At 39.5% G+C, this 19,400-nt stretch overlaps 1 protein-coding gene across 2 annotated transcripts in view; it reads right to left on the bottom strand.

Moving 5' to 3' along the window:
* Positions 1 to 19,400, bottom strand: part of SPEG (striated muscle enriched protein kinase) — a 2,687,905-nt gene that overhangs the window by 232,992 nt on the left and 2,435,513 nt on the right. For both annotated transcript variants that reach the window (XM_044075871.1, XM_044075873.1), the window contains one exon: positions 2,683 to 2,799. In XM_044075871.1, coding sequence (XP_043931806.1) covers positions 2,683 to 2,799 — 117 coding nt within the window. The remainder of the gene's footprint in view (positions 1 to 2,682; positions 2,800 to 19,400) is intronic.

Raw genomic sequence — 19,400 nt, 5'->3', positions numbered from 1 at the left:
CTACCCCATATTCCAGACATATGGAGAATATGGGAGATTGTTGTCACATGTAGTACACAACCAGTAATTGCCAGAAATTCCTGCAGCTCCTTCAGTGTTGCTGCAGGTTTCTTGGCAGCCTCCCTGACCAGCTTTCCTCTTGTCTTTTCATCAATTTTGGAGGGATGTCCAGTTCTTTGAAACGTCACTGTTGTTTCATATTTTCTCCACTTTTTGATGACTTTCTTCACTGTGTTCCATGGTATATCCAATGCTGTGGAAATTTTTTGTACCCTTCTTCTGAATGATACTTTTCAACAATGAGATCCATTTGCTGCTTTGTAAGCTCTCTGTGAACCATCACTTTTGCTATAGCAGGCAACTGAGTAAATGTTAGGAAAATCCTTCTAGGACAGCTGAACTTTATTTGGGGTTAATCAGAGTCTCTTTAATTGATGGCAGGTGTGTACCAAAGAAGACAGAATGTTGTAATTAAATCAACAGGTGCTTCAACAAAGTATTAGTTTAAGGGTGTGCACACAAAACAAAGTATTAGTTTAAGGCTGTGCACACTTATGCAACCAGCGTATTGCACTTTTTTTATTTTTTATATTTTTTCCCCTAACAGATTTATTTTTTTCTCAACTGAATTGTACAGGTTATAGGTCACATTAAAGGTGGGAAAAGTTTTGAAATTATTTATTGTGGTCACATTTTTTATATCACAAAGACTTTTTAACAGTCGTGTGTAAACTTGTATGAGTCATACATTTAATCAAAAAAATATTGAATGTCAATTGGTCCAACATTCAAAACATCGAACTGGCTTTTATAACGGGTACTGTTATTTCTGATGATTGGGAGGTTGCTCCTCTGCCAGTGCTTTGCAATCCTGGAGAAGGTATAATATTTGCAAAAAAAAATTCTTTTTATTGCTTTTGTTTTTTTTTTTTTCAAGGTTTTGAGGTTCAATATTTGTTTCAAATCTCTGAACCAATGTTATTTTGAATGTATTACATTTGTATGTGAGTATGTATACATGGGTTCATGGCAAATCACTGAGTGCCAAAAATAATCAAAACAAAACGCAACAAAAAAGTAAACACAAATCACACCTACCAAAACACATACATGCCATGTTCAAACTAATCAAACATTTTAAACATGTAAACATTTAGCCAGTAAAAACAAACAAAATAACACATGCACACTAGCACTAAAAGAATATATAAACCACAGCAGAAATCAAAACTCTCTAACTAAAACACCCTACACTTAACATAAAAAAAACACTGCAACAATTTCCACCTACCACAGCAGCAAATACTAAAAAAGAAACATTAAACATATATTTTTGCATGGGGGGGGCTGCATTTATATATATCAACTCTTAGAACCAGAATACCAGTCAGAAAGGAAGAAGTCCACAGTATATAATGATAGCAGCATAGCAAACCACTCGCTTATAAGCTCTTAATAACACTACTGCACTACATTGTACTAACTATATATATAATATATATATATATATATATATCTATATATATATATATATATATATATATATATATATATATATATATATATACATATACACATACACACATACATATGCACACACATACACGCATATGTATACACACGTGTGTGTGTGTGTGTGTGTGTGTGTGTGTGTGTGTGTGTGTGTGTGTGTGTGTGTGTGTGTGAGTGTGTGCATATATATATATATATATATAATGTATACCATAATAAATAAATATGGCCAAAACACTGAGAATATTTTTTTTTCAAAATAAGAACCCGGATGGATAGTTTACCCCCTCACCCTACTTACCCACATGAGGTATTACTAAAACAAACAGTGCAGCTCAATACAGAGCAACAAAAGTGTTTAACTCTTTGCAGAAGTTATAAAGAAACCTTGAGCAACATGAGGGTTAAACGAATGAAGCTGCTGCCTAACAAGGCACAGTCTGGTATTCATCTTGGTTTCCAGTGACGTGAGTGGACTGACTGGAGTTTGTATGCTTTCCTTTTGTATGCATGGTCGTGTGTGTTTCCAGGTACTTCCGTTTTGTCTCTAAGGCAAAGCTGTTTGATTTAGCTTCTCTAAATTAGAAATTCTCTCCCCCTCTCTCTCTCTCTCTCTCTCTCTATATATATATATATATATATATATATATATATATATCATGTAATGCTGCTTAATTTAGCATTAGCAGTTCCAAAATTCTCCTTTTATACATCTATCTATCTACATACAAACACACACACACACACACACACACACACACACACACACTGCATTACATATATACCGTCACTGCATTTACTTTTGCCTGGGTTATGGCTGAAAAGGTTTGAGAAGTATCAGTTCACTTCCTAAGTTAACAAATAAATTAATTTTAAAAAAGAAAGAAAACTTCCTCTTACAGGTAAAGCCATTCTGTTTCAGCTAAGTTGCCAAAGTGTTGGCATATTCTTAATGAGATGAATATGATTACTTATACATTTGTAGCTAGTTAAATACATATGCAAGCTGTTCACACTAAATACTATCAGATCATTTCAGAGTCTCATGCATGCTACGGGCTTGGATGCTTTTATCTGTCATAACACCACTGAATTCTCAGCTGTCTGCTACTTCAGTGCTAAACTGCAGGGCAATGTACTTTAACAAATTAGGGTTCTTGGAAGTCTTACCTTTTGTCCATGTAATATATGGAGTGGGATTAGCAGCAGGGAGACAGCACAGAGTAACAGACTCTCCTTCCAATATGACAAAATCTTTCAGCTTTATGTGAAAAATTGGTGGAAAGTCTATGAAGAACAATAAAAAATATAGCTGTAATTATAGGTGGTGGTGAAGCCAGCCAACACTTAAAATATCTTGTGATTTCAGTTCATGGCACACTACCGTTACTTTATTTATTTATTAAAAAGGGGTGAACACCAATCTAAAACAAGAAGATTTGCTTATTATCAAAAACACTTTTAGCAACAGTTATTTAAAGACACCTACTGGATGCTAAATAATTGATTACTCAACATCCATAAACCACTTAAGTTAAGTTTACATAATTATGGCCTACATAGGTTGTCTATCCTACATCAACAATAATCAAAGTAGTCACCTAGTTTTCAGCTACCTTTTGATGTTGGCACTGAGTCACAATAATCTCACCACAACAGTCCTAACTACAACCATGTAATGCCTTCTGTTATCGACACTGCTGTCTTCATCTTATATGTCACATACACCAGCCGGCGACTTTAGTGCTGCTCCATTCACAGTCAGCCATCTGCACTATTACAGCCTACCTGTGTATTAATAAAGGACGCAACACAACAACATAGCATTTAATATAAAATTATTTACTAAGAAAGCACAGTTTGATTAGAAATCAAGGTAAAAGTACTAACAGAGATAAAATGATGGAGTAAATGAAGGCACATGATGATTGTAGATGAAACAATACAGATGTTTTTGCATCTTTACACCTTACTCCACACCATCTCAGACATAAAACATCATCAAGAGTTTGTTAAGACAGATGAAGGATGAACTGCTTAGATTACTCTGGTGACATGTTGCAGAATGCTCTGAAGACCTGCACAGGATATTCCATGCTCTGTGCAGTACTAAATGTAGACAGATAGATAAAGAAATTGCCATTGTAGCATGAGACAGGCAGAGCAGGTTCTGGCTGAGAAGCCAGTGGAGGAAGTAGCTGCAAGGGAAACCACGTCAGACAGAAGGCGTGCAAAATATGCTGTGGCACTGGCAAAGAGGTTGTATCTGGTCTACAACTTTGGTCCAGACTAGATGCAACAAAGATTAAAACTGATAGATGCAACACTACAGTAATACCTTTGAGGTTAAGATAGGTGAAAGATAACCATAATACCTTCTTCAGCTATGTGAGAAACCTCAAGGCCAGGACATAGCAATGTGCTGAATTGGTGATTAATGGTGCCACATTCACTCAGCCTAAAGATATAGTGAACCTATTGGCAGAAAAATCCGGGTCTATATTAGATAATCGAACTTTCAAAAGTTCGACTGTCATATGGTCGACACCATATGATCGAACTTTTAAAAGTTTGAATATGTAATAAAAAAAATAAACTACACAAATAACCTACCCGAACATTTTAAGCAGGGGGGCAAGCCCTCCTGCAGCCCCACGTGGAGGGCTTCACCCTGAACATTCCCTGCTCTTTAAATATACCAACTCCGAGATTGCACTACAGTGCAGAAAAGGGAAATCTTCCCATTCTGCACTGTCCTGAGATCTCCGCTAAAACGTTCGAACTTTCAAAAATTCGATCATATGGTGTTGACCATATGACAGTTGAACTTTATATAGACCCGAAAAATTCAGCTTACACTTTAACCCCTCTCACCCCAACCATCCCCCCAAAAATACCCTAAAACATAACACCTCTAAGTAGAGAGCATGTACTGGCTGCACTCACTAAAACCAAGTAAAAGGGCTCAATGGGCCCCAATAACATCCCAGGATGCCTCCAGAACAGTGTACAATATGACTTATCAGGACTCCTGGAGTGATTATTTAACTGTAATATACTCTTAAAACAGCTTTGTGTCACATGAATGGAGGACTGCACCAGTCATCCGCCTTCATAAGGGAGGGCTTTCAGCAGATCCCAGAAACTACAGCACAATTAGTCTGACAGGTGTTATTTGAAAATGCATGAAAAGAATTAGCAACAAGGACACAGTAGACCTCCAGACACTGAAACCATCCCTAGTTTGACTTTTTTTAAACACTTTTATTAAATTATCACTTAAGACATGGGCAAACATACATTAACAAAAACAAAAAACACAAAAAAAAACAAAGCATTTTAAAATTTTTCTATTTATATACAATATACATCACGTATATATTCTTCGCTACTATCATCAGTCCAACATTATAATAAAATACTGAATTTCTGACTTTTAAACCTCAGTCCTCCTTCTGAGCATTATTATGCATGTATTCTTCCACAGTTTCCATTTACTTTTATGTTGTTTGTTCTTTCCCTTTTCTAAAGATCCCTCTTCCAGTTCATTTATCTCTTTTACAGTATTCAATACCTCAAAATACAGTTGGTGATTTCCATTTTCTAGTAATCGCATTTTGGCAGCCAACCGAATTAAACTTAATAAGGTCTTACTATGTCTAGACAATTCAGATCCTGTATCCCAGCTCAAAAGAATCAGTTCCTTACTTACAGCCATTTGCTCACCCAATATCTTTGACAGAGTACCTTGTAGGGAATGTTTTAAATTTGCCAACTCATTGCACTTCCAAAACATACATTCCTAATTACCTCTTTCTTTTCCATCACACCTCCAACATTTGCTATCTACTTGAGGAAAACGTCTTGTGGATATAAAACATCTATGCAAACACTTCCAAGCAAAGATCCTAAACTTTCTGGACTTGGTTGAATATGTGAGAGCCATACATATGTCTTCCCACTGTTTAGTTGTAAACTGCTTTTCCAGTTCCTCTTCCCAATCTTTTCTAACCTCCTCTGATTGATTCATATAGTTATCATGCAATATTTATATGTCATACAATTTATCCCTTTTTAAACAGCTGTTCCTGTCATACATTCATCTAAAAACTCTACCAGAGCAGGTATTTTATTTACTTAAAATTCCCCTATCCCTTTACTTGTACTCTGAGGTCAGCCCTGATAGGGAAGGCAGTCTCTAGCCTGCAATCCAAACGTCTTCTTGGCTTCATCCCATTCTATTACCTATTTCTTGGCTAAGTTATTTGCTCCCAATATCTTGGTTCCTTTGCCAGGTTTCTCCAGTAAATTCCATCCCCCTCTTGCCTATTCTCTGTACCCCTATTTGCAGTAATCCTTATTGGCAAAATCTCTTAATTCCATGCTTGTATTGGCTTAGTTCTTGGAATACCTTCTGCTACTTTATGAATATAATATTCTGTATGGCTGTTATTATTAAGGACTTGCGTGCAAAATTTCACTCTTAATTTCTTGAACTTCCCCCTTGCTCCATCATCATCCATTTCCACTTTAAATTATAACCTTCTGCTTGTGTTATATATATGAGCCTTAACTGTGTAGCTGTAAAATATCCCTTCAAATCAAATAAACCTAAACCACCTTCTTCAATTGGAAGGATCAACTTATCCCACTTAACTTTACCCTCTATCCCTCCCAGATAAATTCCTTCAATTCTTTATCAATTATTGTCCACAACTTCTCCTCAGGTTGATAAAAGTATGCCTGGCCTGTATACAAGACTAAAATAGACTAAAACAGTTTCACTGCTTGTACCTTACTGTCCATACCCATAAATAAGAGTTTCCAATTTCTCAATGTTTGTATTATCTTTTGTTTGGTCTCTTCCCACATATCCTTAGCTGCCATAACAGAAGCCTTTTAGGTTCATAGGTAGTTTCATAGGTAGGTACTAGGCTATCTGCCCTAGGGCATTTATAAGCCTAGCCAGAATGTGTTGGCTTTCGCCTCCCTTTTAGACTAGATTCCTGAGCCTCTGTCCAGCAGGGCCATAGAAGTGATCCCAGGAGTAAATGTACGATTTGCCATCCACTCATCAAGATTTATCTTGAAGAGGGTCAGCGAGGGGCTGTGCCTAACATGGACTGGGATTCTATTCCAGAGTGAGGGAAGCCTTTGGGATATGAATCTATCCCTCCAGCATGTCCTATTTATTGTTGTGCTAAGGTTTAAATCCCTGGAGCATGTAGCTCTAATGGATTTGGTTTTCTTGAGGTGGAGCATGTCCAACAATTCTGGGTTAGACATGGCCTTGTACGTCAGGCAGAGATCGCCTCTGAGTAGGCGGTAAGCAACTAAGTAGAGCTGGAGTTTCTTTAGTCGAGCTGCATAGGGCATCTGTTTGAGGCCCACAATCCTCTTGGTGAGGTATTTTTGAGGTCTCTCCAGCTGTTGCAGGTGTTGGGTAAGGTACATCCCAAATGGGGCATTGTACTCAATTATGGGCCTGATGAGTGATGAGTAGAGGGGCACAATGACCTCTCTTGATCTAGATGTGAACGCTTTTGTGATTAGGTGAACTATATTGAAGGTTTTTCTAACCACTTTGGCAATGTGATTGTCAAAGGAGAGGTTACTATCTACTTGGGTCCCCAGATCCCTAATTACTTCTTCCGTACTTAGTGGATTACCTCCTATGTGGTAGTTTGTGGGCACTTTGTTTTTCCCAAAGGGGATGACTATGCACTTTTTGGCATTTAGCTTGAGGCCATGGTTCTGACACCAGGTATCCGTCTCGGTAAGGACCTTCTGGAGGATGCTTGTGTCAGCCGGCGAGTTGATTATGGCTCACAGTTTGCAATCATCTGCGAACTTGGTAAGCAACAGTCCTCCCGTGTTTGCCTGTACCTCAGAGAAGTATATACCGAACAAGAGGGGTCCCAGGACTGAGCCCTGTGGGACGCCACTTGTAACCGGTTTAGAGTTGGACATGGCACCCGCAACTCTGACCATGTGAGTTCTATCCCTGAGCCAGTTTGCAACCCATCTTGTGACATATGGGTTAATATTTAAGCTGGTAAGCTTATTTATGATGCCAGAGTGGGGTATTGTGTCAAAGGCCTTTGCGAGGTCCAGGTGGGCTGTGTGGACTACCTTTCCCTCATCTATGGCTTTGGTTACTATTTCGAAGAAGTCAACTAGGTTTACGAGGCAAGATCTGCCTTTAACAAAGCCAAATTGGGTAGGGTTCAGTGTTTGGAGGTTCCCAATATCTTTGTTTATGAGATCCATGATGATGCGCTCCATAGCCTTGCAGACCAGGCTAGTCAGGCTTATAGGGTGATAGTTCCCGGGATCCGTTGTGGCGCCACCTTTGTGGAGCGGGATCACTGGTGCTGTACGCCATTCTTTGGGTACATAACCTGTAGTAAGGCTGAGTTGGAACAGTGAGTTTATGTGAGGGTTTAGTTCATTGTGGAGCTCTTGTAAGACACAGCCCGGGATATCATCCAGTCCCATTGATGCTGTGTTTTTTACTTTGGAGAGGGCTGGTTTCACCTGTGTGTCTGTAATGTCTGGGGGACTGCATTCTTCTGGGATAGACACGTAGCATGTAGTCTACAACAGTTAAACAACACAAACAATTTAAAAAAGTGCAGGAACAGTAAAAATGCAAAAACAAGCTTTTTTCAGATATTAGAATGGCTAGGAACTCATTTTTCGGCAAGAATATGCAGTCACAAGTAGAAAGGCAGAGGAAAAAAATACTTAATCTGTTTAAAGTCTCTCTTTTCATCTCTCTGCTGCTTGTAACACTCTGCAGGACCACAAGGAGCTGTGCTGAGTCTGAAACAAGTGCAACTCCACGCAAATGCGGGTTTTAAGGCAGGGAACTTGAAAGAGATATCAATTAGCCCAAAACAGCCAATAAGCTACTAGTTGCTGGGCTAAGACCACTCCTTCAGGGACAGATAGGCTGCTCAAAGCTCCCCACTCCCACTGGTGAACAGAGAAGCTTCCTCCTATCCAAGTAAGGATATGGGCAACACAAGAACTTATACCACAGCCCAGAATTCAGCAAAACTTGAAATCTGGACTACTCTAGTTCAGAAAAGGTGGGAAACAAGGATATATATTTTTTTTCAACAGAACAACAGTAACTTAACAGAATAATATTGTAAATGCTTTAAACAGGCTAGTGCACTTGAGTGTGTAGCCTACAACAGTTAAATAACACACAAACAATTTAAAGAAGTACAGGAACAGTAAAAATGCAAAAACAAGCTTTTTTCAGATATTAGAATAGCTAGAAACTCACTTTTCGGTGAGAATATGCAGTCACAAGTAGAAAGGCAGAGAAAAAATACTTAATCTGTTTAAAGCCTCTCTTTTCGTCTCTCTGCTGCTTGTAACACTCTGCAGGACCACAAGGAGCTGTGCTGAGTCTGAAATAAGTGCAAAACCGTGCAAATGTGGGTTTTAAGGCAGGGAACTTGAAAGAGATAGGAATTAGCCCAAAACAGCCAATAAGCTACTAGTTGCTGGGTTGAGACCACTCCTCCAGGGACAGATAGACTGCTCAAAGCTCCCCACTTTCACTGGTGAACAGAGAAGCTTCCTCCTATCCAAGTAAGGATATGGGCAACACAGGAACTTATACCACAGCCCAGAATTCAGCAAAACCTGAAATCTGGACTACTCTAGTTCAGAAAAGGTGGAAAACAAGGATTTTTTTTTCTTTTTTCAACAGAACAACAGTAACTTAACAGAAGAATACTGTAAATGCTTTAAACAGGCTAGTGCACTTGAGTGTGCAGCCTACAACAGTTAAACAACACAAAAACGATTTAAAGAAGTGCAGGAACAGTAAAATGCAAAAACAAGCTTTTTTTCAGATATTAGAATAGCTAGAAACTCGCTTTTTGGCGAGAATATGCAGTCACAAGTAGAAAGGCAGAGAAAAAAAATACTTAATTTGTTTAAAGTCTCTCTTTTCATCTCTCTGCTGCTTGTAACACTCTGCAGGACCACAAGGAGATGTGCTGAGTCTGAAACAAGTGCAAAACCGCGCAAATGCGTGTTTTAAGGCAGGTAACTTGAAAGAGATAGGAATAAGACCAAAACGGCCAATAAGCTACTAGTTGCTTGGCTGAGACCACTCCTCCAGGGACAGATAGGCTGCTCAAAGCTCCCCACTCTCACTGGTGAACAGAGAAGCTTCCTCCTATCCAGGTAAGGATATGGGCAACACAGTAACTTATACCACAGCCCAAAATTCAGCAAAACCTGTAACTTGGACTACTCTAGTTCAGAAAACGTGGGAAACAAGGATATATATTTTTTCTCAACAAAATAACAGTAACTTAACAGAAAAACACTGTAAATGCTTTATACAGGCTAGTGCACTTGAGTGTGTAGCCTACAACAGTTAAACAACACAAAAACTATTTAAAGAAGTGCAGGAACAGTAAAAATGCAAAAACAAGCTTTTTCCGATATTAGAATAGCTAGAAACTCGCTTTTTGGTGAGAATATGCAGTCGTAAGTAGAAAGGCAGAAAAAAATACTTAACCTGTTTAAAGTGTCTGTTTTCATCTCTCTGCTGCTTGTAACACTCTGCAGGACCACGAGGAGCTGTGCTGAATCTGAAATTCCTAAATCCATATTCCTAAATACTTCATCTTATCATGTCCCCATAAACATGGGTATTACTGAATCAATTCCTGTATGAGTACATAATTTACAGCTACAGGCTTTGTTTTATCTTCATTAATTTTACATCCCAAAAAGACTTGAAACTGTCTTAAAATGTTCCACAAAACTGAGAAGACCTTTTCTGGATTTATCAGGTACAAAATAATATCATCTGAAAATAAAGGCAACTTTTCTTGATTACCGCACCAATGATATCCCTTTTTTTTTCTGAGTCTGTTACTTTCTTTACCAATGGCTCTAATTATAAAGCAAATGACAAAGGGGAAAGAGGACATTCATGCCTGGTTCCTCTGTTCAAACACAGCTTATCTGAGTGGAGCCCTCTCACTTTAATTCTTGCCTCCGATCCTTCATATATCCTTCTAACTAACCTTATTATTGTGTCAGGGAATGCAAATGATTCCAATGCCCTACTCATAAAATGCCATCTTACTCTGTTAAATGCTTCCTCTGCATCATGACCTGCCAACAACAGAGGTATTTTCTTACATACAGCTTCCCTCTGGATCATCTTTGTTATATTAATGTTGTCAAATGTTTGCCTCCCCTCTACAAATTCACACTGATCCATTTCTATCAATTTTGGCAACACCTTTGCCATTCATTTAGCTAGACATAAACAATTTATAATTGTGGTTTAGAGTTGAAATGTGTCTATATGAAGCCAGGTCTGAAGGGTCTTTGCCATCTTTATGCAACACAGCAACCAAAGCTTTCTTCCAAGATGTCAGTGTTTCCCATCCTTTTAAAATACTGTTAAACAAAATCTTCCAGATCTTTATCACTTTCTTCCCTCCTAGTTTCTAAAATTCCACAGGAATACCATCTGTTCCTGGAGACTTTTCTGCAGATTGATTATACATAATTGTTTTTATCTCATCATCTGCTTGCTTAACTGTTAGTTGTTGAGCCTCTTCTACGTCTAACCTTGGCAGAATTAAATCTTCCCCTAAGTATTTCCATTTGTGCTCTTTCTTTCTTCTGCTTTAAACATTGTTTCATAAAATTACTGGAATATCTCTAAATCCCCTATAAGACCCTAAGTTTGGCAACAATCCTTTAACTGTTCTTTTGCCAAAGTTGTTACAGTAAAAGATTTTGTGCTTTGGAGTTGTTACCAAAAAATAGTTACTTAACTGCAGTCTCTCTATACTCATGCACATTATCCAGATACTCCCTTATTTTTCTGTTTAGCAGGGTCTATATTACAATGTCAAACTACAACAAGTTCGAAGGTTGTAATATCAAACTCTGAAGTCCGAAATTGGAAAATAGCGAAGCCACATAACATCGACTTTTTTCCCAGGGAAAAAGTAGGTGGGACGTTTTTGGGGCTTTGCTATTTCAACCACTGTGGTGCAATCTCGGAGTTGGTATATTTAAGTAGGGGTGTGTGTGTGGGGCACAGCCTTCCATGTTGGAGGTTGTGGGGGGCGAAGCCCCCCTATTCAGTTTAGGTTTAAGGTTAATTTTTTTTTGTAACGGAACAGCGATTTTCTTCCCTGGGAACAAAAATCGCTGTTCTGTGGTTTCAGTTTTCTTCGGTTTTGAATGTAACGGTTCGATATTACAACAGTCGAACTTTTTTATGTTAGCTGTTGTGATATAGACCCATTTAGCACTATGCATTTGCTCCTCCTCTTGTAATGTGAAATTTCCCTTATTCTGTAATTCTTTAACCTTTGTCAGACCTTCTAAGCAATTTCTATTACTTCTTAGCTATATCTTTCTCTTTTATTTCAACCCTATTTTTAAACTCAATTTTCATTTTATCCCAGTCACTAGTTATAACTTCTGAAGATATTTCTATCTTACCTAATAACGCTTGAATAATTTCCATTACCCATTCCTTAAATTCCTCTCTTTAACATGTAGGTGGTAAAGTACCAGTGTCTTATTTTTACTTCATTACCCTGCTTTTTTTATCTTAGTTTTTATTGGTGCATGATCAGAAACAGGTATTGGTTGTTTGTGTTGAAGCTTTCAATTAAATGCACATGCTCCTGTGAAATATAGTTTCTATCTAGTCTAGCCCAGTTGTTGTACCTTGGGAAATAATATGTAAATTATGTCCGAGTTCCTCCTACTGAATTCACATCTTTCATAATAAATATTTTCAAAAATTTCTTCAGAAATCAACCCTCTGTTATTATACTGCCCCTTCTAAGTACCCCTGATACATCCTCACTATTGCAAATCAAATTCCATTCCCCGCCTATAAATAATATTCTCCACTGAAAGCTAATTATTTCTCCCCAAATTTTCTTAAGCTCCATAATAGCAGTTTTCATTGGAATATAAATACATGCAATTGTAATCATCATCTCTTGCCAATAGCCCCTTGCTACCACAAATCTACCATGTCTGGCTTTTTCCCCTCATCTATCACTATCAGAGCCCCTTTAGAAATTAGTATAATTACTGCCATTTTCCCTTGTCCCTAATATTCTGCTGAATATCCATTCTGAAATCCTCTCTTTGTCAAATTCACATGCTCACTTCTTCTCAAATGTGTCTCCTGCAGCATTGCTATTTGCACTCTGTATTTCTTAATATAATTCAGTACTTTGTATTTTTTATCTATACCTGTAAGGCCATTCATATTCCAGGATAATATGGACAGCACAGCCATCATGATAAAAGTTATTGTTCCCACCTAATATGCATGACAGTGTTTTTTTAATGTGTATTTCCAACTTTTGTGTTGCATGCATATAATAATTTTTGGCAGGCTGGTGTTTTGTACAGTTGTTTCTTCTCATCTCCATTTGAACCTATGTCACATTTTTAAGATATCATTTTAATGAAAACTCTCAGACAAAAAACTAAAGACAAAACATCTCCACCCCTATTAACTTGGAACAAACATACAAAACTATATACATATCCAAAAAAAGAAGTTATGTACTCACCATAATGTTCCATGTGTGTTGTCCATCTTCGCCTTCATTCTTACCAGGATGGGCTCACATCTGATCCTCGGATCTGACTCGGACTTTATATACAAGCTCGAGGTCTTCCACTAGCTCGTGTTTGCAGTAATAACAGTAAGAAAAAATAAGAGTAGTTTAATAAGTCGGAGAACAATAATGAAGGCTAGAGAATAATGATATCTAATTGTACCGACTCAATCTTCCAGGAGTAAAAATGGCCGGGGGAAGGAGGGTGGGATGTAAGAATGAAGGCGAAGATGGAAAACACATATGGAACGTTATGTTAAGTACATAACTTCTTTACGTGTTGTTGTCCTATCTCACCTTCATTCTTACCAGGATGGGACAGCGTCTCTAGCATCATCTTTCTTGGGTGGCTCAAGGGAGTATATTCTTCAGAATCATGGAACCAAAGGAGGCCCTGTTCCTGGAGGCCAAATCAACTTTGTAATGAGTGATAAAGGTATGTGGTCTTGCCCATGTTGCTGCAGCACAAATGGTATCAATTGGAAATCTAGTCATAAAAAGCAGAAGAGGTTGCAATGGCTCTTGTAGAGTGGGCTTTAATTCTATTTGGGAGATCTCTGTTTTGAGATTTATAGATGAAGGTTATTCAATCTGAAAGCCATTTTGAAAGTGTCACTGGAGTGTCTTTCTTTGATTCTGAAAAGGATATAAATAGCTGGTCAGATTTTCTAAAGTTCTTTGTCCTGTGTACATAGAAATGTAATTGTCTATGCACATCCAGTTGATGTAAGATGTATTCTGCCTTATTCTCATAATTTGGATAAAAGACTGGTAGCTCTATATATTGGTTCAAACTTGACTGAAAAAATTTTTGGCAAAAAGGAGGGGTTTGTTCATAAGAAAACCCTGACTCTGTGGATAAGCAAGTAAGTGGGCTTTATTGGCAAGGCTTGCAGCTCTGATACTCTCCTAGCAGAAGTAATATTTATCAAAAGAATAGTTTTCCATGTCAAAAACTTGAGTTCGCAAGATGATGCTGGCTCAAAAGGAGGAAATATTAAACAAGATAGGATGACATTTAAGTCCCATGGTGCTGTGAGGGGGGGGTCTCTGACAGGTGGCTGTAGTAATAAAGTACCTTTAAGAAACATCTTGCATAGCCTATGAGACATAACACTGAGGCCAGATTCACCAAAATGAAAACTAAAAATCACTGCTAGTTGAATTGTAATAGTAGCTGCAGCTGCACCCTCATTGAATAATTTTGCAAGTAATTCTAGAATAGAGTTAAATGGAGTTGACTGGAGCAGTAAAGGGATTTATGTGATTATGAGAAGCCCATATAGACAATCTTTTCCATTTACTTCTATATATCTTTCTTGTTGAAGCCTTATGGGAAGAAATTAGAATGGGTTTCACTGATGAAGAAAGGTTGGGAAACCTGGCTATGGTTGGAATCGGAGCAGTCAAGCTGTCAATATGAGGGTTTGGAGGGAGGGATGGAGCATTCCTGACATGAGTCAGAAGGTCTGGAATTGGGTTCAGAATCCAAGTCTTCTCCTGAAGATGAGGCCATAGGAAGGAGACCCAGATTTGATGAGGCCAGTATGGGCCAATGAGAATCAAGTCCCTTCCCAAGCAACTGGCTTTCTGAAGAACCTTGGGTATTAGTGGAAAGGGAGGAAAGGCATAGAGGGGACCTGAGGGCCAATCGTGAAAAAATGCATCTCTTGGTGATTCCCTCGGGGAGGGGGTGGAGAAGGGCAAAGTAGATGCTGCATTTGGTATTCATGGAGGTAAAAAAAGGTCGCAGCAAGGCTGACCCCATTTGTGGAAAATGTTTTCCACTACCTCCCATTTTAGGGACCACTCATGAGGCAAGAGAATTGCTCTGATGAGTCTGTCTGCTATGATGTTGGAGTTCCCCGGGATGTCTGTTGCTATCAGAAAATGTTGGGAAGAAGTTGCCCACTGCCATACTCTCGGGGCCTCTCGACAAAGGGGGTAAGATTTGGTTCCTCCTGGTTTGTTTATGTACCATACAATTGACATGTCTCTCTGCATTTCTATAGTTCCCTGTGGAAGAGAGTCCTGGAATGCTTGCAACGGTAAAAGCACCACTCTCATCTCTAGGACTCTGATGTGCAAATGGGTCTCGTGATCCTGCCAGGTGCCTTGGACTGTCTTTCCTAGATAATGGCCCCCACACCCAATCTGAGAAGTGTTTGTGGTCACTATGGCCAATGGCTGGGGAATTACAAACAATCGGCCTACAGACACATAGGTGGAGCGAAGCCACCAGCGAAGGTCTTTTTTGGAAGTTTCTGTTATCATTATTTTTGTGGGACATCGGTAATTCCTGCGTCAACCACTGAGTAGACAGTAACCACTGTAGAATTCTCATGTGTAGATGTGCTAAGAAATCAGAGTTATTAATTGAAACTAATAGTGACTGGCTCTCAGCTGAATGTGCAGGTGTCTCCTGGATTGCCTGTCCATTTTTATGTGGTAGTGCACATCCTGGAGGTCTATCGAGCACATCCAATTGTCTTGTCCCAGAAAAGGGAGTATTGACTGCAGTGTTACCAACTTGGACTTTTTTACTGATTTGTTGAGATTGTGGAGATCCAGATTTGGTTTCCAGTCCCCTGTTTTCTTTGGAACTAAAAAGAATCTTGAGTAAGTTCTGGATCCTAATTGGTCTGCGAGGATTTGTTTGGATGACTCTTTTGTCTACCAGCTTTTGAATTTCTAATGCTGCTTGTTCCCTTTGACTGGGTGGAATCTCTGGGATCTTTTTCATGTTTGGAATGGGAAAAGAAAAGGGGATGGAGTAACCTCTGGATATGATGCTTTGTACCTATTTGTCTTTCATTATATGTTGCCAAGCCTCTAGGTACAAATATAAGCGGCCGCGACTGCCTCCAGAAATGGACAGGCAGGCCTCCTTTCAGGAGCGCTAAAAGGGCTTACCAAAGAAAGATTTTCTGTCACCCTGATTCTGCAAACCCCCTCTGCTGCGTGGATGGCATCTTCCATTACCACTTCCTCCTCTGCCCCTGGAGGAAGGTTCACCACATGTGTCCTGGAAAGCAGTCTGAGATTTTCAAAACCACATTTTTCCACTTCCCTTCTGACGTTTTGGATATGGTCTGGTAGGTAGGGAAAAATGGACTCCTACAGCAGACAGAGTCTTTCCTTCTTGCTCACACCTGGTCAGTGTGTCTGACTTTGGGCCCAATCAGAGATGAGCCATCGAATGGGTCATTATCAAAGAAAGATTTAAAGGGTTCTGTGAAATCACACAAGCGCATCCAAGAATGTCTCCTTTGGGAAAGTCCTGAACCCCCTGCTCTACTCACTCCATCGGCTGCATAAGAGATCAGTCTCATGGAGGAGTTGACTACTGAATTTAAGGTACAGAGCTGGGAGGAAACTTTAATGGAAACCCCTTCAGGTACTGAACCTTGGACAGTATCTCCTAACTCTTTCAGGAGGTCTCTCTGCAATCTAATAAAATGGGTTAGGTAATTCAGCAATCTGAGGGCAAAAGTCACTGAAGAAAAAATGCGCTTTCCATATCGGTCCATCATAAGAGACTCCTTGTTTGGTGGATGAACAGAAGAAGATATCTCTGAGAGTTCCTTCTTGGTGGCTGCCGCCACCACTATAGCATCTACTGGGACACCTTTAGTTAGAAAAGTTTTGTCTGCTGGGGATGTGATAAAGTTATCTGGCCTCCTAGGAACAGGTTCCACTGAAGCTGGAGACTCCCACACCTTCCGAGAAATGAAGTCCATAAGCTTGTCAAAAGGTGGAGACACCCAAGAGGTGGAAGGGTGAGATCCAAAGGCCTTCAGGTATACGGACTCCTCTGCCAAAGAGTTAGTGGACTTTCCACCACCTCTCTGCTTAAGTATTTTTAGGATGTCTCCAAAGGAGACATCATCAGGAGGTGACCGTGGGGACCCTTCAGCTTCATTGAGGTCTGTATCAGAGGGCATGGACTCCTCTGGGAGGTCTAAGGGCTTCCTCTTGCACAGTCTCTTCTGAGGGACCTTCTCAGAGGGGTAATCCGGGGAGGTTTTGGAAGAGTTGGGGGTTACCCTGTGGGGCATCCTGAAGTCTAGGCTCTCTGCATCCCTGTGGAATCGAGGACATAGAGGCAGACACCGGTGCATTTGGGGGAAGTATGTTCAGAGATGACAGCAGAACTGCCTGTGCAGACAGTACTCTCCTCATCACCTCAAAAACCACCTGCCCCTGATCCGAGGAAGTCCCTGGATCTGAAGAGATCAAGGGAATCCTCAGAATCAAGGATCACGGGCCTGAGGCCGATGTAGGAGCCAAGCCCACCCGATCCAAGAGACAAAGCTGGATCTGACAACTGTCAGATCCGACTAGCCACCCCAGACCTGACCAGAGAGCACTGGCCCCTAGACTCCTCGAGTTCCGATTGAGCCGAGGACATTGGAGCAATGGTCGGATCCAAAGATCCTGAAATAGGTCTCGAATCCAAAGGTTCCATTATTATCAGCTCCGGACATTCTTGCTTCGAAGTCTGAGGTCAGATCAGAGGAGGAATCAGTAGAGGAGGATGTGGTCGGATTCGAAACCCTCGGGTTGGATCCAATAACAACTTGGCCACCGCTGGTGTCTTTAATAGCCTCTGTACCACTTGATCCACGTTGTTGTCAGGTAAGCTCATGGAAGACCAAGTTGAGGCAGCTGGAGACTTGGTAAGCTGTAAAATGGGTGACCTTAGGGTCAGAGAGAACGGCTCCTAGACTGGGGACCGTGTCAGAATCTCAAATTCCATTGGCATCAAGACAGATGGCACTTGGGCTGTAGGTCTGTTGAATCTGATAGACTTCAGATCTGGTGTCAAGGTTTTTGCAATCTTTTTAGATGGCTCCAATGGAGCACTGGAAGAGGAAGATCTCTTCTTGGATTTTTCAGATTTTGCAGAAGGAGATTTGTCAGATTTGTGTAAATCCAGGCGTTCTTATATTGCCTTTGAGAAGGGCGTTTTTAACAGTCCTTTCAATATAAATTTGTTTTTCCTCTCAAGGAGTGCTCTGTGGTTAAATGAATGACAAATAGAGCAAGACTCCTGGAGATGGACAGCTCCAAGACAATAGACACAAATTGAGTGTCTATCAGTCAACTGGTTTTGACTCCTTAGAAGACATTGCAACAGAAGGATAGAGCTTGTTAGAAAAAACTATATATAAGTATATATATATATATATATATATATATATATATATATATATATATGTATGTGTGTGTGTGTGTGTGTGTGTGTGTGTATGTATATATATTTTTTAAAAGAACTGACGGGAGGGCAAAGACCTCTAACTTAAATAGGCTAAGGGGGGTAGCAGTTCTCTAACTTAAATGAACTGACTGTTTGAATAGAAAAAAACAAGCAGAAGGGAAACAATAACCACAGAAAGCACCCTCTAACTTAAATGGGCTAATAAACTTTTAAAGAAAGAGCTGGGGTAGGGAATACAAGGCCTAATCAAAAGACGATGGGCAACAGCAGAAAAAACACAAAAGGCAGAAGTACACTAAGCAATACCAAAAAATTATTAATTTTAAACAATTAATAATGAGAATAAGCAACCTTTATGCAACAGAGAATAGTAGAAATGTTATACTTAGCCAGAGCCAGTAGAACAACCACCTGATCTTGTTTAGCAGCAAAGAAGATCTGGGGAGCTTTCCTGGTGCATGCTCTGGGATAGGGTTTAGCCACAAGCTAGTGAAAGACCTCGAGCTTTTATATAAAGGCCGAGGCAGATCCGAGGGTCAGATCCAAACCCATCCTGGTAAGAATAAAAGTGAGATGTGACAACAACACATGATGAAGTTTAACTCCTCAGAAAGAAACAATTGCCCCAAATTGATGGACGCACCTACAGGCCTTATCTAACCTAAAATTAAGGTTACCCATGCTAAAGCTCATGATCCAGCCTCTGCTCTCACTTACAATGATTACTGAATGTTCTTTTCTTATCTTTCTTCCCCAACCCAAATATGAAAAACATCTTATATCATTTCAGAAAACACTAATTTTTAGCCTTAACAAAAAGTGCACTAGCTATCTTTAAATAAAACTAAACTGTAGACTGTTCTATTAACTGCATTAAAGTATTAATGCTGCTAGGGAGGTTGTTACCTCATAGTCACCTCCCATAATTTCAAACTTAATTTTTCCAGCTTAATTTTTCCACTGCCATTGTACTTTTAAATTTTGCATTTCTCCAAGCAAAATACCAAAATTCT

Source organism: Protopterus annectens, chromosome 6.part1, assembly GCF_019279795.1.
Source record: "Protopterus annectens isolate FY-2018-M chromosome 6.part1, PAN1.0, whole genome shotgun sequence".
Classification (NCBI taxonomy): Eukaryota; Metazoa; Chordata; order Ceratodontiformes; family Protopteridae; genus Protopterus; species Protopterus annectens.
The sequence above is the reverse complement of the archived record's forward strand: the minus strand, read 5'-3'. Positions and strand labels throughout refer to the sequence as shown.